This window comes from Lates calcarifer, linkage group LG20 (genome assembly GCF_001640805.2).
Source record: "Lates calcarifer isolate ASB-BC8 linkage group LG20, TLL_Latcal_v3, whole genome shotgun sequence".
Taxonomy (NCBI): domain Eukaryota; kingdom Metazoa; phylum Chordata; class Actinopteri; family Centropomidae; genus Lates; species Lates calcarifer.
In genome coordinates, this window is record NC_066852.1 from 19,097,659 (window position 1) to 19,125,364 (window position 27,706).

The following is a 27,706-nucleotide window of genomic DNA, read 5'->3' on the forward strand; positions in this document are numbered from 1 at the left end:
TGAGATCTCTCCAGGTTTGCTTAACATGCAGTGAAATTCAGGGGATTGCAGTCCGGGTTTATTTGAGCTTGCTAATAAGGGGTGAAATGTGCCCTCCTCGGTTCGTTCATGGAACAAAACAACTACAGAGAATACGCTATAGCTTAGGTCTGCTGAGAGAAATCAGAAAGACGGAGAAGGAGAGGGAGGGGGGGTGGGCAGGGTACGAGGCAGGCGGCGAGGGACAGAACGAGAGTAGGAGGGAGGAAAGAGGGAGGGGACGGGGACTCAGGAAGCGATGACATATGAACCTGGTCTAAAGGGAGAATTGGAAATAGAGAGGGATGGGGGAGGGATGGAAGAGATGATATAGACAAGGACAGAGCAGGAGGGAAGGAGCTCGATTGAGAAGTCATCATCAAATATATCTGGTCTTATGTCTTACCCCAACCAAATTCTAACTGTAAAACAAAACTCTCTCAGTGTGCCTTTTCTCTTCTCCCGTCTCTATCCGCTTTCCTTGCAGAACACAAAAACACTGCCATGACCTTTTTGTCGTCACTGTGGACAAAAGCTGCAGCTAAATGTCTGAAATGTAACATGTCATTTCTAAACGAAGCCGAATTGCATTTTAAAAATAAAGCTGTTTAAATCAAAAAGGGGAAAGCAACACAGTAAGCAGAAACATGCAAGGGGAGGAAAGAAAGCAGAGGCAGGGGAGGAGAGTGGAGAAAAGGATGGAGAGTGGTGAGCAGGAGCAAGGCAGTGAGGGAGGGCAGATTAGAGAGCATTTTACACTCTGAGCTCTTCATCCATCAACACAATCTGCAAAGCTTTGAAGAGAGAAGAGATGTGCAAGCTTTTCATCCAGAAATGTTTGCTCGGCACTGCACAGCATGCTGCGCTCTGTACTGTTTGTGTGTGTGTGTGTGTGTGTGTGTGTGTGTGTGTGTGTGTGTATGTGTGTGGACATGCCCGTGTGCCCGCAGAATCAGCTCTGTCAGTCAAGCAAAGCAAGCGGTTCAGTCAAGCACCCAAAACCGACCAACACTGCACAAAATCGCACAGACTGAAATGCATTTCTGCCTAACAGAAGCTGATGTGGTGTGGCAAACTAGACATGACTGTAAAGTCTGTGGCAATGTTTTGGACAACTCTGATAAGCAACAACACAACTCAGATTTGCTGCAGTGTGTATCGGCACTGTGCCTTGGTTTGTTTCCACCAATGCGAGTGTCACACATCCACAAGTCTCCATAGCACCTGTCAAGACAACGAAGGCGCTGAAGTGGGTGTGAATGTGTTGGACTGTCGATTTTGGAAAGTTACAGAAAATAGTCGACAGACCTGCCTCTTCTACACTGGAAAACAATACATTTGCAGATGAGTTCCATCATAGCACATTTCCAGAAAATGTGCTATTTCATAATTAGTAGTGTCTAACTCAACAATCATGCAATATATCCTACCTTCATGACAGTGAGATTCAGCTGCTTGACCATTGTGGGGCCTACAGCGTGTGGTGTTGTGACTACTGGTGTTTCTATTACTTTGTCCACCCCTTTGAAATTAGTGAGGGTAGGCTAAATAATACACATCCTCTTTTATTAATGCTATTTAGTTCCACAGCACCACAAACTACATCCCCCAAAATGATCATAAAAGTTTAATCAACACCCATTTAACAGAGTTTCAATAAAAACTGAACATTATAACCTTCATGGAGGTAGGATTTATTGCAGCACTGTTGTATTACACTGCATTAATATTCGCTAAGTCCACAAAATAAACAGCTGAGTGTATATCAATATTGTGATTTGTTACATATGCACTCATAGAAGATTTGTCTCCATTGCCTACTCATATCCCCATTTAACCTGTATAATTTCAAATAGAGCTCATGAAAGACTAAAGCACTTATTCCCCTTTGTATAGCTGTGTTTGAAATCAATAAGAGACTCCAGGGCTCAGTCGGGTTCAGTAGAGTTCATAGTCAAAAATACACATTTTCTCTATGGAGAGGATTTGTGACATGCTTGTCCACTGATGCTGCCATCTCCAAGGCACCAAGCTCATCGCATCACTTTGGAGAGGTGTAGAGGCCCAGGTGCAGTTTTCTACTTAACCTTGGCAGCAATGCTTTAAAACAGCTTCAGTAGCTGTGTGTGTGTGTGTGTGTGTGTGTGTGTGTGTGTGTGTGTGTGTGTGTGTGTGTGTGTGAACATGAACACACTGTCTCGTCCTGACAATTTCATAACCTCTTTTGGTGTCCGATATCTAATTCTGCTCTCCTCAGCTTTGAAGGACCTTTCAGGCCACTGATACACTTACACACAAACACACACACTCTCTTAGACATTTTGCACACCTCTGCTTGCACACTTGCACACACTCTCTCTCCTCCTGTCTCAGTCAGGGTTGCCATGGAGGGAGGTTTTCTTTGCTGCCATGACAACATGAGCTCTCTTTGGTCTCCCCTAACGACAGGAGAATGGAGCAGACAGCGACTCGCTGATGTAGATGTTGTTGGAACGCTAACTCGCTGATTCACACACACAGCTGAAGTCACCTGTCCTAACCTTTGCTAGAGGAGTGCAATGGTAGAGGAAGTACTCAGCTCCTTTGCACAAGTAAAAGCACCAATACAACAATGTAAAAATACAAAATCCAGTTTGAGCATTTTCAGCAGAATACACTTAAAGTATCAAAAGTAAAACTACTCATTCTGTACTAAAATGGCATCTGTGACTGTACATGTATCATTACATATGACATTATTTGATTTTTGTGCAACAGTGTGTAAGTGGCATTTTACTGTAACTGGTTGAGGTGGAGTTCGTTTATCCACTTTAAGCTTGAACAAATGCGAAGACTAGCTGAAACCTACAAAGACTACACAAACCACATGTAAGGATTGTTCCCACAAAGTACCACAGATTTTTTTTTAGTCTTTGATCGTCAGAAAGAAGCATAAACTAGGTAAATAGACAAGACAACAAATTCAAAGACTGGTCCAAAGTCATAATGTGTGTCACCACCTTTATTTAAATACATTTAGGTAGTTTTGTTCAGTGGTTTCCAATCTAGGGTTCAGGCCCTTCCTATGGGTCACCAAATAAATCTGAGGGGTTATAAGATCATTATTTGGAGAGGAAAGTAGATTTTTTCAGACTTTTATCTCCTCTTTGCTTTTTTGTGAAATGTTTGATAATTTATGCTCTATGGACCTCAATCAGTTAATTAAATGAAACCATCTGTGAAATTTAGAGGGGAAATCGGTACATCTGAAATGTGGCGAAAAGCTCCAAGCAGATTTATTTTTGTAATAGGTCCCAAGCCAAAAGGATGGGAACCAGTGGTTTAACCTTTAACAATGTGTTGTATTTTATAAGCTTATCCTAGTTTTTAATGTAAAACCTGCAAGGTGACTGGCAAAGTTATCGCTCAAATAAATGTAATGGAGTAAAAAATAGAATATTTCCAGTTGTATAAAGTCTAACTTAAAATGGCATAAAGTACAAGAACCTCAAATTTTTACCCCTGTACAGTTGTTGAGTAAATCGACTTAGTTACTTTCCATCACTCGAAAAGAGTGTGTGCTTGCGTGTGCGTGCGAGAGAGATAGAGAGAAGAAACTGACAGAGCATGATGTTCATGTCTGCATGAGATATTCATATTGTTACCAATTCTTCCATTTGTTCATTTGCAGCTCTGCTTGTATCTCTACCTGCTGAGTATTTACAGAGCAAACTGAGTCAAGGTGTAAGAGGTGTATTTCTAAACCAAACTGGCAGCCCAGCCTGGTCACACTGATTTAATTGTGGTCAGCTGAGGGAGAAAATGTCAGATGAATAAATATCCTGCTTCTAATTAGAGCAATGATGACAAAAATGACCTCAGTACACACACACACACATAAATGTTCTCCTTGGACAACCTTTTTTTTCTTCACACATAATCAAGATAATTAAGTACAGCATGTTTTGTTTTTTTTAATTCGTTATATGTTCACAGATTTATTCGTTCTTACCTTAAGTCTCTCAGACACCCCATCAGTAAAGCTGATGGTGAACTCCTCCACCTTGGGGACCTTCAGCCTCTTTTTCTCTGTCTGGTACTCTGTGCGAGTTTTCACCACCACCTGAGAGGAGAAAGAAATTGTTAAAGCAGTTAAATACTGAGGGATACTTTAGGTAATGGCGGATCGACCGGTGCATTGGTGGAGCAGACGAGTCACAATTTTAAAAAGTCACTAAGGTCTTAATACCATTTAAATTAAAAGGCGGCCATGTTAAAGATGTAGGAAAACAAGATGCAGAAGTACATAAATGATAAATATATTTGAGAACATTGCACTCAAGACACTATGCCAAGGTGTGAGAAGACCTAAAAAAAAAAAATAAATGAATTAACATGAAGAAAAGAAAGCTGTACACACAGTCCCATCTTGCCCTAAATAAGACTTGGCTGTAACTGTCTAGAGGTGTTTAGAGAATCTAAAAGAGAGAATCTAATCTCAAAGTCTAAGAGATCTCTGTGTGTGCTCATAAGTTGTGAACAGGGATAAAGCATTATCTTGGAAACATAGCCATCCTGCATAAGTTTTTATATTTACAGATATTCCATTGTGCATTGTTTAAATATTGAATACAAATGTGTTTATTGCTTCCTCTTAAAATTAGATGTGCATAGCCAAAAAGATCTTGAGCCTGATATGACACTAGAGGCACATCAGGCGCTCAGACATTGCTCCATGGTATATTTTCCAATAAAGCAGAGAACATCATAAAAAAGTAATTTAAAAAAGAGAGACTGTGTATAGCTCAATACCCAAAGGTGTTAGTAGACAGATGAAAGCATAGGTTGCTAACAGATACTGAATCTGTCAATATGTCATGCTACAGAGTAATAGCAGTGATCCTGATTTGGGCATAGGATGAAATCTGTGCACCTATAGCCCAGAACATCCAGGAACCATCAGGAGACACTGATGCCAGGCATCTGTTAGAGCTCCACTGTATGTTAATAAGGTCTGGTGCCTACAATCCAAGACCTCCAGTCTTTAGGGAAAACACTGTGCTTTGGGCCGGCAGCTAGATGGAAAAAAAAGCGTCAGGGTAGTACAGGCTTGCCCCAGTACTGTCAGTCTAACACTCCTCAAGCAAACAGGTTTAGAGCTGCGGTCAAAATACAAGAGTCTGTTGGAGAGGGGGACAGGGAAAGCAGAGAGTGCAGCTCGTAAACTCACACATTTGTCTACTTTTCAACTTTCCACAGTTGTGTTTGGACGGTACTAGTTTAAAATCAGCAGGTGGGGAAAGTGCATGAGATTTCTCCATTTATCTAACAACTACAGCTGAGGTTCCCTTAAGCAAAGTGTCGACTCTTTAAAGGATAAAGGTTCTTAACACAACACATCTTAGTTTTGTAGCTGCGGCTATGAATATTTCCATTTCATGCTACTTTATGCTTTTACCTCACTACAGTTAAAAGACCTCTGTATTTAAAACCTGTCTGATTGTGTCACCACTCACGTCTCCTTCCTCTCAGCCGTTACAGTAACTTGGTCAGTACATTGTTATCATTACTGATGGCAAGAATGGTCAAAACTACAGAAATAAGACTCAAGTTTTAATAAAGCAGAATTACCCTCTAACTCTACTCGCTGGCCATTAGTTTAAGACATCAGGTGGATACTGTAGGCAAGATCATTCCTGTGTTGTCTCACGTGCATACAAGTCTTTTCTTTCTTCATATGTTTTCCTTATTCCAAACAAACACAATATATGGGTTATCCTCACAACACTGACTTGAGACCACATTTGCACAATGTGCACTTGAAATTCTAATGCTGAATCCTAACAAGTCTCTCATTAACTTGTCTTCTCTGCATTAGCTCCATCTCTTCTTTTGTGGTACTGACTTAAATGGACAAAAGAAAAGCTTTTACCAGAATTCACCTCACCACTGCACTTACTAAAAGGAGAGAGTGTCCCTACTATTTGTGCATTGACTGTATATTAATGCACGCCAGAGGATGAGCCAGATACAGAGAAAGGTGCACAAATGACAAGGCAGGGGAGAGGTGAATGGAGAGAAAGAGAACAATGTCTCAGTGTCCTTGTGGCTAATTGCAGTGCTTCTGAGCGGCTCTCCGTCATTTTGAGACAAAGCCAGAAACTGCTGTGCACACAAACTGGCTCCACTATCTGAATAACAAAGCTGTCAGTTGGCCCCAGAATGCTCTTATCTAAGAGTTGAAGGCCGCAGTAGGTGTACTGAATACAGTGCATTTGATTGGACCCCCGAGGCTCCAGAGCCTCATGGCTTTCGGCGCAGCATGTCAATCTTGTCCGTCGTCATAACTAATGTCTCAATTTTACCTCAACTTTCTCATTCTCTGACTCATTTCACAAAGAGGTGTTCAGGGCCCCTAGGTTCAAACACACCAGCACTTTATGTTGCTTCATTACTCTTTCTCCTTCCTCTACCTCTCACTCCTTTATTTTCATATTACCTAACGAATTGGCCATCAATCAACGTTGTCTCATTTACACAGCCCTTTAGCTATCAGCCAAATCTACTGAACAAAGTGCCTCCTTCTGTGGTTAGACAGGTCCAAACACTCTCTGGTAAACCATTAATTCATGAACAATAAAATCTTGTTTAACAAAGCTTGAGGTAAAAAAATAAAAACATCCTATAAATGATGCAGTCATGAACAGTCATGACAGCATGAATGAAAATGTAATTACAACTTGATTACTTACTATTCCATCGTGGTAGCGTCTCATTTTTCATTTGTAATTTCTCCTGAGAACCCATTTATGTGTTTTCAAGTGGTCATGTGTGTTTATTTATTAGCAAAGGTAGCAGTGTAGCTTTGGGAATGGCCGTGTCAGTCACTCTGTAGGTCCATTACTTTGGTTCACACTGAAATATCTCAACAGCTATTGGATGGATTGCCATGAAATTTAGTACAGACATTCATGGTCCCCAGAGGATGAATCTTAATGACTCTGGTTATCCCCTGACTTTTCTTTTCATGTTCCCCTCAGGATCTGAACACTTTATAAGAAAGGCTGCAATTTGCAATAAAATGTTGTTATACTGTATGAATCTGATACTAGTAAAACTTGGCAGTGTACAGAGAAACAGGGCTGCAAGAGAGAGGGTATGACATGCTACAGGGGTCCCTTAAACAGGACTTGAACCATAGCTGTTGCAGTTATGTGGTATGTGGTAGCTGTTAAGTCATTCTGTGCCCCAAAAGCATTTGTGTTTATTCTACTTTATCCACAACTATAGGGGACAATACCTACACTGTATTTATTCCAGAAACACAGCTGGAAGTTTAAATCACCTTTGTAGTGGGACAGTGTTTAACCTGTTTGGTCCCTCATTAAGAAATTCTACTTCAGAAATGGCTGATAAGTCCCTGATTATTCTAAGATTCTTCAAACTCTCATCTGACTCATTTTCCACTTCCACTTCACTGTTGACTCTGCACTTTACATTGCTATCATTTTGTATATACTACCTCATTTTGTTGTGTTAATCTCTATTGTATTTTATTTTATCTCTATTTTATTTTATTTTTATATTATTGGTTATTTTACTGTCTTTCCAAGAGCTGCTAAATTGTGTTTTACTGTTTTGAAAATGAAAGATCTGTTCTATTCTAAGCTTGCTACCCTGGAAAGACGCAGCAGTATGGCAGCACTGATGAGTGTGCCTGTTGTTGAGTTTTCCTAAAGCCCCCATCACTAACTAAACCCGTTCAGTTTTGGTATCACACAGTGACTGTGAAATATTTTATACCATTATTACTCTTACAGAATATCAGTGTTGTTGACACCTGTTCTTTAAAATGAAATGATTTTTTATTCCTCTTTTCTTTTTCCTTTTCTAGTCTTTTTCCTCCCACTGTACCTATGTTTAAGTATTTTATTGGTAACTGGCCAATATAAAAGACAAATTAAACTGTGTTACCATGAATTGTAATAGGTTTTGTGATGCACTAACTTTTCATCTCAACTTTTATCCATGGCACAATTTATCATACTTCCATGGCTGTAGCCCTGTTCTAATTTAAATTTCAGTTATTTCTACACCAGTAGCAGACAGGTTAATAACAAACTGCTGGAATTTCTAGAGTCTATTTGCAAATGTTCAAATAGACTCTGGAATATATTTTATGTCAATGTTTTGATTCACTGTGACCTTTTAATATCTCCATGACTGACACGGTGTCACTTTTAGATCTGTAATAAAGTTTCACAGTTTATTTCTGTGAGGTGAAATGACTGCTGCCATGCAATGTGGATGCTGGATGTTTTTGAAGTCAGCAGGATTTGATATATGTTTTTAAAAACAGCACTTTAGAGCTTTTTAGGTTTTTGCTTTTATATTCGAGTGAATGAACAAATGAATGAGTGACGCATGAAAAAGTAAAGAAAAGTACATTTCAGAAAAATACCATTTTAGCTTGTCAAACTCAGCCAGCCACTCTCTTTGTGTCTCTCCATCTGTCTGTTTCCAATCACAGTTTTTTTTTTTTTTAGATTTGATATTCCCTGTGGAAAAGCTGTCAGAACTTTTCATTCTTCCCTGTCTTCTCCACTATGCTATTCCTCAAACCTGTTATCACTATGATTTCTGTTTCATTTTTCATCCCCAAAGACTGAGCTGCGGGAGAGTTGGTCTTTGGGGAAGTTTCAGTGTGGAAGGCAGCTGCAGACATTCTTCTTGACATCTTTGATTCTAGTGTTTCCTCGTGAATAAAACAGTGAATGAAATCCATTCAGAAAGCAGTGGAGATCCATCCTTGCAGCAGTTGTACTAGTACAACATCAGCTCTAACAGGATGAAGTGATGATATAATCAGAGGTGACTAATGTTTAATCAACTCCTCCTTCAGTGTTTGGATATTTGGTTGATTTGAATTACAAGGCCCTACAGACACAGAGCTCAAATGTGTGAAATGATTCTAAAATGGGAAATCACAATCTTGTTGTTACGTGGATCTGGTTAGAAATATCAAATATAGCTTTTCAAATACCATGTCTTACAAAATAATACAATATTGGAAGATTTAATTATCTATATTTGCAATTCTGTTGAGTTAATCATACTCATACACTCCTCATTATACACTTTATCTTTTTAAATCTCCAGTAACTCTTTGTTTTTATGGCCTCTTGGGGGCAGTGAAAATAAGATGTGAACACATCATTGTAATCACATTTTAAACTTGATAATGGCAAAGCCAACGGTAGCCTATTTACACACCCAGCAGTCAGCAATATTATGTCATTTGAAGTCATGTTTCTGGCCACCTGAATGTAAAACCAGTGTTTCACTCTCTTTCAGCTCTGTTTTTGGTCTCAACCATCTCCTGAGAGAAATATCAAAATACCCCACTATCACCTGCTAGCTGCTGACTTTATTTTCAGTTTGGTGCTGGGCAGGTAGGGTGCAGGGGGTTTTTGTAGAGCACATTTGCTGAAAACAGCTGCCTGTTAGATCTGATAATGAACAGGAAAGCTGTGAGCCAGATAACCAGAACACTGAGGTGAAAAGCACAGGTACCTTCAGCACTGCTGCAGGGTTGGGTGGTAATACTCTATGGGTTCACTATGAGCAACAGCTTTTTACATACACGTGTGTAGTCATTTGTTTTGTTGTCGACATAGAAATATTGATTATTGCAGCTTAAAAAAAAGAAAAGCTTTACACCATTACTACTAATCACTGTACTGACTCCTAAAACCCACTGTTGCACTGCTGGTTCTCTCTTCATCCAGGCGAGTAAGAGCAGTGATTTGCATTCCCCTGGTATCAGAGGTATAAATCAATCTCTCTTTACACTACTAGAATAAAAACCAGCAGGGCTCTGAGTCCTGAGGAGATGGAATGAAAACCAGCAGTGCAACCAACAGGCAGCAATATGGAATATTATTTGGTCTTTTCATAGAGTTTTAAAACATTGACTAAAATTGTACATTCATATTTTGGCTGAAACAGTCAAATAATCAATTACAGCACCTAACCAGTTTTAGCTTCTGAGCTGTGAAGAATTGTTGCATTTCTCTGTCTAATGTGATTGTAAACTGAATGTATTTGTATTTTGCACTGTTGGACAGTCAAAACATGGAATCTGAAGATGTCTCTTTAGGATATTTTGAGGAATATTTTTCAGCATTTATGGCATTTTACAGACCAAACAATAACTTAACAGCGAAAATGTTTATTTATATCATTTTATATCAATAATGAAAATAATTGTTAATTATTCTAAACTACAATTGTGAGTGAACTAGGGTATGGTATGTTGATTTCATTATTAAATACAAATTACTAAACAAAAACAGACATTGGCATCTTAGTAGCCAACAGGCTCTATCAGTTGACAGGCTTTCCTTTGGGGTTATGTTACTGCTTTATTACTGTAATACGTTTGTCCTCAGGAGACACAGCTACTCTGTCAGATAAATGCAGAGAGTTTGTGTATAATTTGTGTTTATTTGTCGAATTAAACTTGGATGATGGTTCATCTCGTTACGTGGCCTCACATTGACACAACACATAAGAAATTATTCAACAATCCAGTACTGACTTAACATGCTGACTGAAGGATCCTGCTCCCAGGAATTCCTCCCTAATTTATGAGGATAAGAAAACACAGCCGTAAAGAATGAATGAGACATAAAAGCTACTCCAAAGGAACTGAGGAGGGGGAAAAAAAGGAAAAGGTGAAGATGTGGACAGGCAAGAGAATGATTGTAAGTCTATTGTAGTCTTTGAAGTAGGTCTTTGTATCTTAGCTTTGTTCTCTGAGAAATGACGAACAGGGCGAAAAGATCTGCCTGTCTTCCTGTGAGCCAGTCTATTCATCTTCCTCTCTCCACCATTCACTGTTGTTTCTTTTTATATCTATAGATTTTTTTCAAACTACCAGCAATCCAATCAAGATATTGGTGACCCAGCGGTGGCTGTGATGCGTCCATACACAGATGGAATCAAATCTAATACCTCTCTAATGCCTCAGCCTCCATAGGCCACAGAAGTGTGTGTGTGTGTGTGTGTGCGTGTGTGCGTGTGTGTGCGCGCGCATCTGTATGTGTACGAACTTTGCTTCAAACCTTGCCATCACTGCAACCACACCCGTGCAAACATCCCTTGGTAACCCTGTAGTCAGGGGGTCAGGCAGGATCAGTGTGAAAACAGCTGGGGTCGTATTTGTAAAACTGCTCAGAACCAGACTGCTGATCTGGGGTACTAGTCAGGTCACATGACCCAATAAACCTCCCTTTAGCTTTAAAAGGCGTAGAGAAGGAAACGGGTCTCAGATCAGATCCTAAAAGGCAGATAAAAGCTGATTAACACTGAACTATTTCTGGGGGAGGCCAGTAGCAAAAACAACAACCTTAAATTCAGAGAGATTACAGAGATTTTGCATCACAAAGACATTATTTATGTACCGCATTTCAATATAGAGATCCACACAAAAGGCATGGCTTCCCACAACACAGTCATTGTCCTTGAAGTTATAATCCTTAAGATTTAAGTCCTGGCTTTTCCTGAGACTGTTGTTCATTTATGTTGGCACTGTCCTTTTGTGAGCCTTTCTATATTTGGAATAACATCTGTATTTTTATCAAGAGAATGAAAATTTTAGATTCTTTTGTAAACATATACTGTTTGGCATCCTAGAGGACAATAAAAATAGAATTCTGGTAATATTTACTACTAATATTTTAATTTTAATGCTAAATATTCATGAATGCCACTTACCCTAATTAAACTATTACCATCTGTTTTTATTCTTTATGTGAATTGTTACTCCAAAAATTTCATTTTTTAACCATATGATGAACATTTTGTGATTTAAAAAAAAAAAAGTCCTCGTTGATTTGGCAACAACTGTGGCTACCGTGTTAACAACAAGTGCAGCTTAATACTATAGGTCCCAGAATTCAGTGGGCAGCAAACGCATAACTTTGGCAGCTACTTTGTTAGAACTGTTTAAAAATGCTCAAAATGGCCAAGTCTTATTTTGTAGATGAGCTTTTGAAGAACCACTGCTGTTAGCACTAACCTCAGTGACAAACTCACGTCATGCATTTCCTGAGACGGCATCACAATTTAAAGCCAACAACTGTTTCACCAGTTGAACGTTTTTAGTGTGAAGCAGCTGCAGGAAATGGTTGTTAACTTAACACAGCACTAATATGGCTGTCGGAGAGGGATTCACAGAAAGCTTGCATTGCTCTCTATGAATCCCTCGTGCCAGCACAGAAATGGCAAATTCCAGTAAGGTAATTACAGAAAGTAATCAACACTAATCTCTGAGACAAACACACTGTGTTTCCTATGACTGCTTCACAATAAAACCCACCCTGTGTTTTGCCATCTGGGATGTTTTTGATGTGAACTATCAGCAGTAGGAAGACAGTAACCTAAGACAGCTGAATGGCGGGAAGGGTGGACTCAGCCACTAAAATGAAAACTACAGAATTTAGAGGCAATTAAAGAAAAATCCATACACTGAATGGCTGAAAAATGTCATCTATATGTAAGTAGTATCAAATGGAAATATAACCTTAAAGCAGGATTACAAGCTAATAATGAAAACTGGCATCCAAATACTGCTATGTGTTATTTGTAAAAGACAGTGGAGTGTCATCATACACATACAGTACAATGGAAAATGTGCTGTGTGTAGAATTTCCATTAAATGATCTGTGCCAGCCATCACCAACACCCACTATGCTCTGATGCTTAATTACAGATTTCATTATTTCTCTTTGCCTCTGTTGCGTTCATGCATCACTTGCCAGGAAGACAAATTCTCAACCTTACAGCTGGAGACAAATTCAAAGATTGTGCGGCAAATTGACCTTTGCAATTCTTACACTGTCCCATTTGTGAACAAATGGACCCATCTGCATTTACATGCTGATTTATAAAAAGGACAAAAAAAAATTGCTTAATGTCTATAAGCATGGATACGTTAAACCGGCATATGCAGCGGCTGAGCTAACAAATTCTCAGTCCTGTGAGCAAGTGAGCAGCACACCAGAATGTGTATCAGCTGTCAGCGAGTGGATCCGAAAGCAACAACAATCTTTGTGCCTGTGTCTCCCGAGGCATGTAAAAATTCAGTGAAAGTCACCGGAACAGCAGGCCTTCTTCACTGACCTCTTTTCCTTTCAAATGTCAACTGCAATAACTCACTGGTGTATCGCAAGAGCTCATACTCCATCCTGGTTATTCTCTCTGTCTGTCTACCTGTTCAGGTTATCAGTAAAACCAAAAACACACACTTGAGCAGTCACTCAGCATAGTGACACTGTATATATGTATGTGTGTGTGCTATAATTTCAGCACAATGGCAGCTCTGGCTACAGAATGTGGCGATGTTCTTGAGTCTAGTGGGACTGATTTAATCAGTGTAAAATGACTGACAGCTCTATGAATGTCATGTCACGAACTGGTGGCTGCTGACAGAAACGACTTGTCACACACACACGCGTGCACGCACACACACTCCTTCAAAATGCATGCAAGCCCCAGTGTGAATGAAAGTGCAAGCATGGCTTCCTGTGTGTTCTGCTGTGTGTGTGTGTGTGTTTGTATTTGTGTGAGCAAGTGTGGTGAATGACAAGTCTCCCCACTTAACAGGTATATGAAATAGAAGGGGACTGTGCCTCCCTCAGCAGAATACACAATGAGGGTTCAGGCTGTGCTGTGTGTTTATGTCTCCAGTGGTGCAAGCTGGGCGGCTGTTTTCAGAATTATTTTTAGAGTTTTCTGTGAACTCGCGACAATAAAACCACTTGGAGGGCAGGGCTTTGACTCAAAATTACAGTAGGCGTCCATCATACAAGGAACATGACCTCTGCTTCTGTAAAATGGTATAAACTGTTGTGGTTTTTAAAGGCTGGCAACACAGGTCCTTGGCTGACACAGTGATATAAAAGGCTTTTAGGCTTTTGCACTCCTGGGTTTTCTGTATTTTAAAGGTCCCACATGATTACATTCCTTGCTTCCTTGCTGTCTTGTATTTCTTGTTTTCTAGGAATGACTCCAGACTTAGTCAAGCAGAGAAATGCTGTTTCATGGGGTGGGATATTTGAAGGAATAGTTGGACATTTTGGGAGAATTTGATGAAAATATTGGTACTGCTCTCACATCTGTACCATAAATATTACAATAGTATCCATCTGCAGCCTGCAAGACTACTAGACACGCCCATTACAAGTAATGCTGACTACAAGACACGCCCACTTGATAGATACAGAGAGATCGGGATTAATGCCAAGTTCAAATGTGTTATCCACTTGCTGATCAGTAGTCATTCTCTGGTTGGCATTAGGGTTCTTTGGCGTGATTAAGAGAGTGTCAAAGACGCCTCCTGTTACAAGCTATGTTCCTGTCAAACAATGCTTTAATGTTAGGCTACAACCAGCATCCAGTTAGTTTAACTTAGCATAAAGACTGGAGAGAGGCAGGCAACAGTTGACCTGGCTGGTTGTATTTCCCGACCAGTGTATGTTCCAGCATAATTTCCTTAAAGTGATAACAATCTTAAACAGTGAAAAGCAGCAAATCCTCACATTTAAGAAGCTGGAATGAGATTTTTTTTTCTTTATACACAGCTTAAGCGATGAATCAGTTATCAAAATATTAATAACATAATATCAAGTACTCTACACTTGTTTCTATGTGAGCAGTGAAGATTTTCATTTGTTTTTTGCTCTTTAATGAAGTATAATTAAAAGCTAAGATGTCAGAGAGAGTCTGAATGTGAGCTGGACTTCCCAAAACTGATCTGTATTCTGTAACATTGTAAAGCAGCTGATTCCTCTTTAAACTGAACTAATTGTCCTATTAGATTGTGGCCTGACTATATTGGCTCAGATATAGTTGTATGACTGTAATCCTTCTAATGATAAGATGAGAACTAACTAACTGGTGCAATTATGTTATGATTAATTTTGTCATTTCATCATGGAGTTCTACAATAAATAATTGATCAGTAGCTCAGAGTAGAAATATAGACTCATTCATACAGGTGCAAAATCAAATTACCAAACTGTGACTGCGGCCATGAAGCAAGCCAGACGCTGTCACACAATGGATGATAAATAATAAAGCTTTCATATGTGAAAAGAGCGCCAATGAGCTTGCCTATTGTCTAAATCCATTAATTTTCATAATGTTCAATCAGTGCAGCTCTCTCTATAGAAATACCAGTCGGCTCTCCACGTTGCAATGCCACCATGGTAACTGGATTAACGTGCGGCAGTGCACTTACTATGGGATGTCGGGATGATAAATGACAGCCTGTCTGGCACCAAATCTGTCTCCTAATCTCAGCTGGAAAACAAAGGACACGGCTGGGAGACAGCAGAGATGAATGAATGTGTAAATTAAGGAGAGAGAGAGAGAGAGAGTGTGTGTGTGTGTGTGTCTCTGTGTGTGTTGGGTGGGGTGGCGTGATGGGGTTATTCAGCATGAGAGGGTTTGAGAATGGCGCAGGTCAACAACACAGAGTTAACAATAACAGAGGAGGGTTTTCAAAAGCTGACAGATGCACAAACAAGTAGGAAAACTCTCTCTTTCACACACACAGATACAGTTGGGCTGTAGTCTCTCACCTTGTCAGGTGCCTGGCTCTGGAGGCTGCCAACATCCAGTGGAGTGATGAGGGGCACATTCTGAAAGCCGTCCTCCACACTCACAGGTTTGGCCCCTTTGTCTTGAAGATTACTCCCCAGTTTCACCATCTTTCACCGACCTCAGATATATATTCCCTTATTTCCCTGAAGACTGCTCCTGAATAGAGGAGGGGAAAAAGGATTGGTTTTTACCTCACAGCCTTTCAGGTCAATGAAACCTGGCAGACACCCACAGGCTATTTGATGGAGAAGATTCTAGTGTGTTAAATTAAATAATGATGGGATTTTTATTATAGCCTTATAAATATTTACCACTGTTTTTAATTACTGTTTTGTTGAGAAACACAAATCAAAATTCGGAGCATGCGATTAACTGGTGACTGATCGGAGGAGCAAAACACTCCAACAAAACATTTGTTTGCAATATAAACCCACCTCAGTTTAAAAATGACCGGAGATTAAACAGAAAAAAACCCATACCTTCGTCAAAAACAACACCAGAAATTTTCATCCAAAATGAGTAAAAAGCAGTTACTCACAGCGGATCGTCCTTGTTCGTCCGTTTCCTCCGTGCTGCGGCAGTGTGTGTGTGTGTGTTTGTGTCTGGACAAGAGGCGGAGGGAAGCGCAGATGAGGAGCAGGAGATGAGGCTGGAGGCTGCGCGGCTGTGTCGCTGCTGCTGATGCTGCGGGAAAGCAACGCTGCACCGCCGGAGACGAACTGGTTGTCTGGCGGCAGGTTTCCTACCAGCAGGGCAGCCCAACCCCTCTAATCCTAGCACAGCCTCCCCTTCACCGTGTGCTGCTACACCCAGCCGCTGGTGCTGCCACTAGGGGGAATGGTTTTTTGTTTTGTGTTGTTGTTGTTGGTTTTTTTTTTTTTTTTTTCCTCCTTTCGAGAATCTCGTTTGTTTGGCCAAAGTGGAAGCCGAATTAATGTTGCCTTCCATGGCTCCTCGTAAATTGCTGCACTCGAAATTATAATTAGTGTGATTGCAAATAAATACATAAAAATGTAAATACATGCTCCGTTGTAAAAGTTGTATTCCTATACTCCTGTTTCATTTCAATGAATTAAGCTAATCGGTGTTTGAATTTCTGGGTGGCAGCTAAAATTTTACCTACGAGCTACATTAAGAAGAATGTTTAATAACCGATAATGAAAATTAATCTACCTCCTGATTTAGTATCAGTTCTCTGTGCAGCGTGCTGAACGTCACATCCCGATGGCTCGGTAGATGTGTAAAATTCAAAATTCTTGTTCCTGTTGTTAATTTGACTAATTTTGTGGGGTAACAAACGAGACATCCAATATTTCCCATGGTACTTAAAAGCAGCGTAAAATATATATATTGCACTGTAACTGGTTCTTTTGCTCCTACAACGCCGTCTGGTGGCTCGATTAGTGACACACAGGCAGACTCGAGAGAAGCTGGTACTTAACAGGAGGACGAGTCCTCCAAATTGAAAAAGAAGTCAGAAGTCAGAAAATATTCTTCTTTTTCCTTGTTTGTTTCTTTGTTTGGGGGGGTGGGTGTCTTTTGTTTGTTTGTTTTTGTAGCCTGGAACATACAGTTATACCAAGCTTCCTGTTGGCTGATTAACATGGTAAAAGGTAGGACAACCATAAATCAGCTGACAGGAAGCTTCAGCAGCAACACTGATGAAGACTGTAGGCTTGGTAGCCGAAACATGTCAGGAAAACAAATAACAAAAGTCAGTCTTTATATAAGAATATGGAATTAAATAAAAAGTCAGACAAAATTTGTCCCTTCAGTCTATTGTTTTAGCACTTTGTACAAACTTTAAATTAGCAAAAGTATAAGAGAAATTGTTAAGTGCTAAACAATATGCTGTCCTAAAAACAAAACAAAAACTTATGATTACTTATTCACAGTAGAATTGTGGAGGATCACATACATAAAATATATTGTTACTGAACCAAGAAACAACAACAAAAACTATTGTGTCTGTTATTGCTTTGGTATGGTCCCCATGTAAGTTGCGAAGAAGCCCTGCCCAAACCCTAACCCCCCTTCCCCTGCCCAACTCTGCATAAATCCTGTTGATAGCGTCCATTTGTTGTTTGCCAGTCAGCCCTTCCACACATGGAACAAACATTTAGTAACTAATACTTAATATATCCATTTATTCACTACATTTTCTGTGTTTTTAATGTGTGTGTGGTTTTTCATTTTTAACATGTGATTTAGGTGAGAATGTGATTCTTTTGTTTTCTAATTATGCATATTTTTGACCAAACTAGTACCACAGCCTAGCCTAGTTAAACTACACCTGTTTCTAGCTGTTCAGTAATGGCAAGTGAAGAGATACTTGTGTCTGGGCAGAATTAAATCAAGGACACCTGAGCTTGTTCATTCATTTTGTCTTAAAGGTAAAGCAAGTCTACTTGATGTTGACTTAGATCCTGTTGATATTTAACCATTGATACAAGTGTGTCTGATAAATTCTCATTACTGAAGAACTCCAATAGAGTTGATCTAGAAACACGCGTATTTAAGTGTGGGCAGTGCCTGCTCTCCCTCTCTCAGCTCTATCACCTTCTCTCATTCTCTAGTTTCCTTAGTTTCCTGTCTAGTTTGTTGGCACGATCAAAGAAGCGCCATGTTGAGTAGAGAATTTGTAGTGCGACAAGATCATTCACTCCACCCTAATCTGATCTAATGAGAAAGTTTGTGATCTTGGCATTGTACAATATCTTAGCAGCACTAAAGCTGAGTTATTTTAGGCAGTTATTTCACAGTTTTGACCTTCAGGGCCACCATACCCTGACAATCACCTTTTCACTTCTGTCTTTCTTTCATAGGAACCACTGGGTACTCTCACCTGGAAAGGTAGGCCATATTTTATTTGCCTGTATGTATGTATTTGCTTGTCCTTTATACCACCAGCAATTTCTTACTTCAGTAAATTATCATCAGTTTATAAAGAACTTGATACAGAGTATATAAAAAGCTCTGCTGCCAGCAAACTGATGTTCACTGAAGGTGCAAGATGCAGCCAGCTGGTGGTGTTACTGAGCCGTCAGTCAGCTTGTTCAGTTTTTCCTGGAATTTGAGAAAACAACTACACTATACCCAGTCAGCACTCTTGCTGTGATTGGTAGCTAGCATGTCTGGCATTTATTGATCCACAGAGTGAGTGATGTGAGTGAATGTGTGATTTATGAGTAGGTGTGGAGAAATTAAAGAGAGATACATGTGCTTTATTTACTTCATTCAGCGGGCTACACACATTCCTTTTACAAATGAATTTGAATTGAAAAGTAGTTTCTTCTCATCTTGCTGCAGTGATGTACTACAGGGAGTGGCAGTACATCATGATATCATTGTTGGGTGTGCTTACAGTTGCAGGAGAGTACACCTCTGACCACACCCAACAGTGAACCAGCCTGTTCCTAAGTTTCTCTATTATCAGTCACCAAACACCAGCATCAAAGCCAGTTTTAAACTCCAATGGTAACCTGATCTACTTATATTTTTTAAAGGTGCTATATATAGGTTTTTGCTATTACTACATAATCATCACTATCATTAAGAGCTTTTTACAATAGTGGTAGTAGTAGAAACATTGCAAGTTCAGGATCAAACTTAATTCCTTGCTAAGAGCTGTCGCCAGCAATGCAAAGCAACACTAATGCTAACTCTTGTTCTGCTTCTATCTCTATCATTTCTTTTCTTCTGGTTAGCATGCTAACCAGCTAGCCCTAACCCGTCCCATCCCCAGTCTACCTTCAGTAACATGGGAGGGTGAAGAAGTAGTGCTGCCCAGGGGGCATATTCTAACATCTTGATGATGGCTGAACCTCTTGGTAAGTAAACAGCTGATGCTAACATTGGCTATGCAGCAAAAGCAAAAACATACTTATAGCACCTTAAAAGGACGACAAAACATGGCGGGTCAGGTAGCAGTTGTTGAGACCACTGTATAACAGCATTGAATGGACATGTAAGACATTACATAAATAAGCACACCAAGCACATATTTTCATCACAGTTAAGATTTATTTCATTCAACATTTCACATTACAAATATTTAAAAATTATGCATACTGTTATAAATAGTTGGCTGCAAACAATTAAATAACATTAGATTTTTCTTTTTCGTTTCACTAGCACTTCTACAGACCAACTCCTAGAAATATGGACATATCCGTATTACATAACTTAATTAGAAAGGAAAATACAAAAATAGGAACTTATAAAGTGAAATGACAATAAAAATTAAGGTGATATCTTAAGTAAAAAATGCTATTAATAAATACAACAACCTTCCCATACACAGTTAAAAACTATTGAAATCTTGCCATTAAGTAACATCATTAACAGACAAATATTTAAATATTTATTTTCCTTCAGAAAATGTGAACCATATATTGTGGAGCACAATATAGCAATTAGTAAAAACTAGACACTTTAACATATTAAAAGCTTCACCTCAAAAATATAACAAAAATCTGATCAAAATTATAAAAATCAATTATACATTCCAATTAAAAATATACCAATAAACAGCTAAATACATTGTTGACCTAATAATTACAATGCAATCAATCACAGTAGCTTAAAATAAACAAAATAAGCAAATGAGCACAAAACCTTTAATGTTTTAAAAATAACTTCAATTATTTATATTAGTACAAATAGTTTGATTTCTTTTCTTTTTTACAAACACCAGCATGAAAAGGATTACAATAACAGTAGAAAATGACTGTGAAAAACATATTAACATCTTCTTTAATTAAATGTCTGCAATTAAAAATGGCATTAAAGAATTACATTGCAAAGAGTCTTTATCTGGAAAAAGGTTCAAAAGAAGTATTGCACATAACAACTTGAAGTTAACTTGCAACATTTACCACATTCAAGTCTTTAAGCTCCCCTTCATCCAGATAGGTCTATAATAAGATCACCTCGACAGACAGCGGGGATGAGTTCTCAAGTCTTTTTAACAGTGTTCTATAAGGATGCTCAAAGTCATGCACTGCCAAATCGATTTTAAAGTTAGATTCTGTCTTGTTTCTCGTCTTATCTCTCTGTCATGTGCATCCTGCAGAGGTCTGCGAATGGGGAAGCGAGGAGATCAACACATGTGGAGGGGAGTGGGGAGGAGGGTGAGGTGAGAGTGGGTTTTGGGGGGTGTCCTTAACAACTTAATAGTTGAGAAACATTTGGTGCACACCACAACAATTAATTTTAATAGCTAATTCATGTACTTGTCATTTTCTCTTTTTTGTCATGCATGCTAAGGATTACAATAGGTGCTAGTTGGCAAGTTCAAGAATATATATATACTTTTTTCAAATATTAAAATATCTAAACACCAAACATCCATTCTTGTGATACGAGATTCAGCATTAAGCATGAACCAAATTTTGCATTCTCCTTATAATAAGTTATACTCCATCTACGGAGAGGAAACCAAGACAGAAGTTACCATTTCCAACTAGTATAGCCATGTTTAGAGACATTAACATCAATTTCAAATTACAACTTGTATTTTTTTTTCTCTCGCCATGCTGTTATTGACCAGATTGACTGGAAACATCTAGTGTACGAAAAGCTAAGACCAAGAGAGCGATACACTTTGGTCTCTCCTCTGCAGATCTGAAGTCGCATCAACACAAGTGCGCACTTAGTTGTAAAGATTCCTCAGCACTGAAATGTATAAAAAGCATAATTGAAAATAATATATATTGAAATCACTCAACTTTTTTTCTTAAAATGAACATTTCCATATATGCAGATCTCTCAGTAACAAAAGTACAAAAGCTACCTTTCACAATGTGAAAAATTGAGGTATTGCAAAAAGGAGTTTCCCCATTTGTGAAAAATGTGCCTAAAATGACTGTTGGAAAAAGAAAAAATATTTAGAAAAGTAGTGCATAATAAATGTTTATATGTGCATGACAAAATAATTTAGCTAGAAAACACTGTACCAAAAATCAGCAGGCCATGTATAAAATAATCTTTTTTTTTTCATCTCATTTAACAGCAAATTCTTCACAAAGTGTTTTAACTTCTAAAATGCTCACCCACCACACCCACAAAACCAATGTCCAGGGTGCAAAACTGGTGCAACTACACCACGCCGATATGAGGATTCTCACTAGTGTGTATAATCAAGTTTCTGTACTAACTCCCTGACATATTTAAATGCTCGGCTAGTAGGATGCCACTGAGTGACCTAAAACGTCAAACAAATGTGAGGATTAGTTTTACTTTCGCCTTGTGAATGTGCACTTTATGTTAAATTTTCCCAAACACACAGACCTTTTTTGAAATAAAAAGAACTAGTGCCTACCAGTGTGCACCTCCATTTTGAGCTATGGAGAGTATGAGGCCTTGTGTACGTGTGTGTGTGTGTGTGTGTCTGTGTGTCTGTGTGTCTGTGTGTCTGCAAGCCCTGTTGTTTTTCCACTGGTGGTCTAATGGGTTTTAACTGCACTGTCAAATACACATAAATATATATATAAATATATCATGTTCAAGGCCAATCTTTGGTTTGCTGGAGTCCATCAGGGCTTGACAGCTAAGTAAAACTGGGTAGAAGTGACAGATTTTGAAAAATATATATATATGTGAAAAATGTCCTTGAGAAAATGAAAAAGAAAATAAGAATAAAAACCTTGACAAGAAATGAGCTACAGTATGACCCTACTACTGCACAGCCATCTTTGGTTCCCAAAAGCCACTGGGTACAACAGACTGGACTGGCGTTCTAGTTGTTAAACTGCATGTGGGTCACAAGTGTGTAGTAGTAGAGCACACTGCAGAGACTATCTTCATTTATGCTTCAAAAACACTGGATGCTGAGTTGGATTAACTTGGCAGGAGAAAGGATAGAGGGTTCGCCATAAGGGCAGATCCCTCCATGACTCAAATGTGTGCTGAAGATTAGGAAATCGGATAAACTTTTAATTGCTTCTTTCATTATATGTAGCTGACTGTTGGATGCAAAGTAGAACTTTTTCATTAAAGACTTGGGAGAATTGCACAAATGCATTAAAAAAAAAAAAACGAACAAAGACAGGCAACTCCCATTTGGCCGTAGCCCCGTGAAAACTGCAATAAAAGGCGGCCGCTTTCACCAGCCTTCTCTCGAGGAGATACCTTAACCTCAGTCCTGAAAGATCTGTATCCAAACTCCACTGTGTTCAGACAAAGACAGTGGGTTTTGATCTGTGAGTGAGGACCCAACCCTCTGTTAGCTGCTAGCTTAGCAGCAGAGGCCACAGGCAGACATGACGAGGGGGGGTGGGGCTGGATTTATCTCTTCACCAATAAGCCTGTCCGTCTCTCCTGTAGCCTCCCTATGCCATACATTCCCCTAATACACTGTATACTGTACGGTGCTCTGCTCTGTTCCTAGCACAACCCTGGGTTTGATTACAAAAATAAGGAGGTGATGAAGCAAGTGAGTACAAAACTGTACCAGTCACATCACACTCTGCCTGTTGCATCACTTCCCTTTGATTACAGTTCTAAGGAAAGGAGAACATCAGCAGGTGATAATGTTTTATATCTTTCTTGCTTTCTTTCTTTCTTTTTTTTAAACCTGTATTCGGCACATTAGCAGCTGAGATTGAGGTATTAGTTTTTGCATGTCAAAATGGAGATCAAAACCCAAATATGTGTTGCTAAAATTTTTGTTGTGATTTTCAAGTAACATCAAAATATTTGTATGGTCTTGGAAATCATAAAAAGAGAGGTTCAAACATTTTTGATCTGGGAGGGAAAAAAAAGAATCCATTTCTTTCTACAGTGGGCCCTCTCTGTTCTTCAAAGTTAATTAAGATTCGGCTTTGGTTGACAACTAAGGGTCTCTTATAGTGTATCTGCACTCTTTAAAATTGGAAATAAGTGCACTCTTCTTAAGCAACACCTTTTTCGATTCACATTTACTCTGGAGCCTCTCATATCAATTGAAAACTTAATCGCACCCCTCAGAAATAAACCAGCCAATGATATACTGTTTCAACAGCATTTGCTCTGGAGACTCGATACAAAACAAAAAGCAACAGCTCTGCTACAAAAAAAGTCAATCACATGTCAAATGAAGAGTATTTGTTTTGGGGCCTCTTGTATCAATACTAAAATCAAATACAGTGTTTAGAAAAATATGCCAATTGAATAGCAGAGTACCATATCACACCTCAAACTTTCCTATATATGTAATTTTTTTTTTTGAGAACTAATAAAAATATTTCAAAAATCAAACGCATAAATAAAATTATGTTACACATCTTTTTTCCTTGCTGGACATATTTGGATATAATTCCAGTTTTTCTTTTCTCTTCAAAATATAGATATATATTAACTTAAAAAAATGAGAAAAAGGTTTGGTGAAATTAGAGCAAAAAGGAACCAGCAACAGAAAAGTGCATTTATTTGTACAATGATTTGCGACTCCTGCACTACCTGCCCTCCTGTTGCCTCTCCCTCTCTAGTCGTCATCGCTGTCTGCTCAGTTCCAGCGGAAGGAGATGTGACGGGGTCGGTCGCCTCCCTCCTTCACCAGGGGTTTGTGAAACTCTCGTCCGGCACGCGAGTGGATGGCCGCCCAGCAGTACTCGCAGTAGTACTGCAGACAGGTGACGTTGGCGCAGAAGAACGGTGCAAACTTGCCGCCGCAGCGAGTCCCCTGGCACTCATCACACAACTGGTCATCCAGTACGTATGGCTTCACTTCCACCTACAACCAGAGGTGAGGGGAATTATTTAATGCAGCAATGTTATTTTCTTTACAATTTCTGTTTCTGTAGCCTTTTAGAATTCCATGTCTTATAAGATGTTTTTCAGCATACGCACTTTGTAGGAAATGAAACAGATGGCTGCCTGGGAGGTAGAAAATCAATTTGTCTTGTTTTCAGAAATGTAAGAAAAATGTATGATTGATATTCAGTGGACTGGAACATAGAAAAGTACTGATATTATTCTTTAACAATTCAATTCCTTAGAGGTCCTTATAAAATAACCACAACATACCTGTAGAGATTTTATAAGATTGTTTCTGACTTCAAAATAGTTGGAAAAATGATGAAATTCGTGGATTTCAAACCACCTTTCAAGATCATACTGAATTTCTGAAACACCTCTTACTTGCTTTTTCAACTGTAATGAAGGGAGCTGCTATTAGCAAGTGAATGTCACCAAGGCACCCAGTCTACAAAATTTGCACTCAAATTATGCAAATGAGAAAGCAGCATACTTTTATTCCAGTATTTTATATTATGATTTTACCTCCACACCGGATTTCTGTTCAAGTTATCTTGCTCACTCATGTCTATTGTGCAAATGTGAATAATATTTGTGTCAATTACAGGCCCCACCGTAAGCTGTGCAACAGAGCTGCAGATATTATTGTAATTCCTTGCCTGCTGACGGCAGTGGGTGGTAAGTCACTGAAGCCTTAGCTCACGAATGCGTATAATTCATACAGGTGTGCTCTGTGTGTGACTGTAAGGTCATTACATACAACACACCGGTGAAATTCAGGAGTAGTGGAGTTCACAGGGCTTTTTCACACAAGACATTCTGACATGTCACAGTTAAAAAAAAACACACATATGAATAATACAATTAAATATGGATTTACTCTAGTCAGATGCTTCAATTCAAGGTCTTGGTATCTCACTGCAACTGTTAACAGATAGTGCTTTAAATAAACATGTATGCTCATCTGACCTACCATGTGCTGTAGAAAAAAAGAATGGTTCAATAAAAATAAATAAGGATGAGGAGACATAGAATTCTTAAAGTCATTTGACCGAAACAGAGCAGGAAGTGCAGTATGAGGAGATAGATGAAGGGGACCGAGATGGGGAGACCAAAAAACACTGAGCTCTCTTTTCTTTCCACTCACCCGTTTATCGATTTCTCCATGCTGCAGCTGTACAAAGCGAGCACTGATAGCAGCAATGTAGCTCTGCTGATTAGAGAAGGCAACCCGCCCCGCTCCTTTGGGGTACTTCAGCTCAGGGTCTGTGTCAATGCCAGCGTAGCAAACGCCACCATACAGGCGGTCCATGATCATGGCCAGCTCCACTGCAGAGAAGAGGGGAAAAACAGACACAAAGAATTGGCTGAGCAAAATACTTACAAACACAAGTTTGATGCACAGAGGTAGAAAGACATGAACACAGTTACAAACATCCTGGCAAAACTGAACAATCATGTGCACACACATACTCGCATGTAAACTCATACCCATGTGGCCAGTGAACACAAATACGGCAAACTGATGGGGGTTGTTTGATGGGGCAAATATGAGGACAGTGCCCTTAGGACAGCTGCTAAAATGGCTACAATAAATCCCAACAAATTTATTCACAGTCTTTACTTCATTTACAGTTTAGCTTGTTAAAATGGAAAAAGTGAAAGGGCTTTTTTTTTCAATATGTTGAATTTTTTTTTTTTTACATGTAAATTTAGACCCAAATATTAGACAGGGTCATAAAATATTTAATGCACCACAGTGCCTTATGACCTTGGTCATAAGCTCAACTACAGCACAGAGGTCTAAAGCACAGCTACCAGCAGAGCGGAAAACGTGTATCAGGGTGAAAAGAAAATTTAATATTCTACACAGCACAGTGCCTCATACAGAGTACCTCCTGTTTAGACCAGTGTAGGTCAGCGCCTCCTTTAGCTCTACCCTCTAGCAAATCTAATGTTTATTATGAACACAAGCTGATCACACTGCAGTGTCTTACAGAAAGAAGATTTTTGCTTAGAGTGGGCACTTCAAAGATTGGGAGGATATGAAGCATAAGAAGTGAGGGACAGCAACTTAGTACTGCTTATTTGTGGATTACAGTATAAACATATGCAAAGGTATAAAACATAGAGAACATTTTAAAGGCCTTTGACATGAGTCAATAACAAACACTCAGGATTCAGCCCGTATGCACAGCATGTACTTTCACTTTCACACAAGACATTTTGACATGTCACAGTTTAAAAAAAGTAGTAGTTATTCCTTTGCTTTTTCTACTGTGACAGGTCAATATGTCTGCTGTGAAAAAGGCCCTGAACAGACTGCTGCAGAACACTTGTGGCAAACTTGTATTAACAGCCAAAAGATAGCTCTTAATTTTACTGCAGTGGTCTCCGGGAACAATCCGGCCAGTCACCTAAAAACCAAAACACCCAAGTCTCTCTGTAACTTCAGCACTGTTCTCAATAACGTCTGCAGGTGACTGTTTAAACTGAATCTTTGTTATTCTGTGCCACTAACCATTCTGTCTGCTTCTGTTAGTTTACTTCTCACTGCAACTGTTAACAGATAGTGCTATAAATAAACATGTATGCTCATCTGACCTACCGTGTGCTTAGAGTGGGCACTTCAAAGATTGGGAGGAAATGAAGCATAAGAAGTGAGGGACAGCTACTTAGTACTGCTTATTTGTGGATTACAGTATAAACATATGCAAAGGTATAAAACATAGAGAACATTTTAAAGGCCTTTGATATGAGTCAACAACAAACACTCAGGATTCAGCCCGTATGCACAGCATGTACTTCAAATGTAAGTGTTGTCATGCTAAACAGATTTGCTCTTAATGCGCCTGGTGGAGAAAAAGACATATGTAAAAAGACTGACATAAAAAATGAAGGATACCTGCACGGAGCGGACGAGGGACACCTCCCACAAAGATGGTTTTCCTCGGGTCCAGGGGCTGAGATCCATCCATCACAAAATCGCTGTCATTCAGGTTCCATGGGCGGATCTGGACCTGTCACACACACAAAGCCTACAGGTTTCAGCTCTAGAAATAAACAGCACTAAAAGTCAAGTATAAGTCATTGACTTAAGTTTCACTGGGTTTCAGTGGAAACAGCAAGAGATGTGAGCAGACGTGTGCGCATGTGCATGTGGGTTTCCACTGACCGGCTTGTCTTTGATGGTGGGGCTGGACACACAGAGGTACAGCTTGCCGTCCTCCTCGATGCAGGCATCGATCAAAGCCTGCACGGAGCTCTCATCCTGGAACAGCAGGAAGGCATAGCCTACACAAAA

At 39.3% G+C, this 27,706-nt stretch overlaps 2 protein-coding genes across 4 annotated transcripts in view; both read right to left on the reverse strand.

Moving 5' to 3' along the window:
• nsg2 (neuronal vesicle trafficking associated 2) overlaps window positions 1-16,552 on the reverse strand; it is a 38,331-nt gene extending 21,779 nt beyond the window's left edge. Inside the window, exons 1-3 of the mRNA XM_018692505.2 lie at window positions 16,205-16,552; window positions 15,645-15,822; window positions 4,010-4,120 (exon numbers count right to left, since the gene is read on the reverse strand). Coding sequence (XP_018548021.1) covers window positions 4,010-4,120; window positions 15,645-15,773 — 240 coding nt within the window. The 5' untranslated portion in view covers window positions 15,774-15,822; window positions 16,205-16,552. The remainder of the gene's footprint in view (window positions 1-4,009; window positions 4,121-15,644; window positions 15,823-16,204) is intronic.
• Window positions 16,553-19,669: 3,117 nt separating this feature from the next.
• The window catches only part of cpeb4b (cytoplasmic polyadenylation element binding protein 4b), a 31,864-nt gene continuing 23,827 nt past the window's right edge, over window positions 19,670-27,706 (reverse strand). For all 3 annotated transcript variants that reach the window (XM_018691844.2, XM_018691846.2, XM_018691845.2), the window contains 4 exons: window positions 27,578-27,696; window positions 27,308-27,422; window positions 25,550-25,731; window positions 19,670-24,379 (listed from right to left, as the gene is read on the reverse strand). In XM_018691844.2, the coding sequence (XP_018547360.1) occupies window positions 24,152-24,379; window positions 25,550-25,731; window positions 27,308-27,422; window positions 27,578-27,696 (644 nt within the window). In that variant the 3' untranslated portion in view covers window positions 19,670-24,151. The remainder of the gene's footprint in view (window positions 24,380-25,549; window positions 25,732-27,307; window positions 27,423-27,577; window positions 27,697-27,706) is intronic.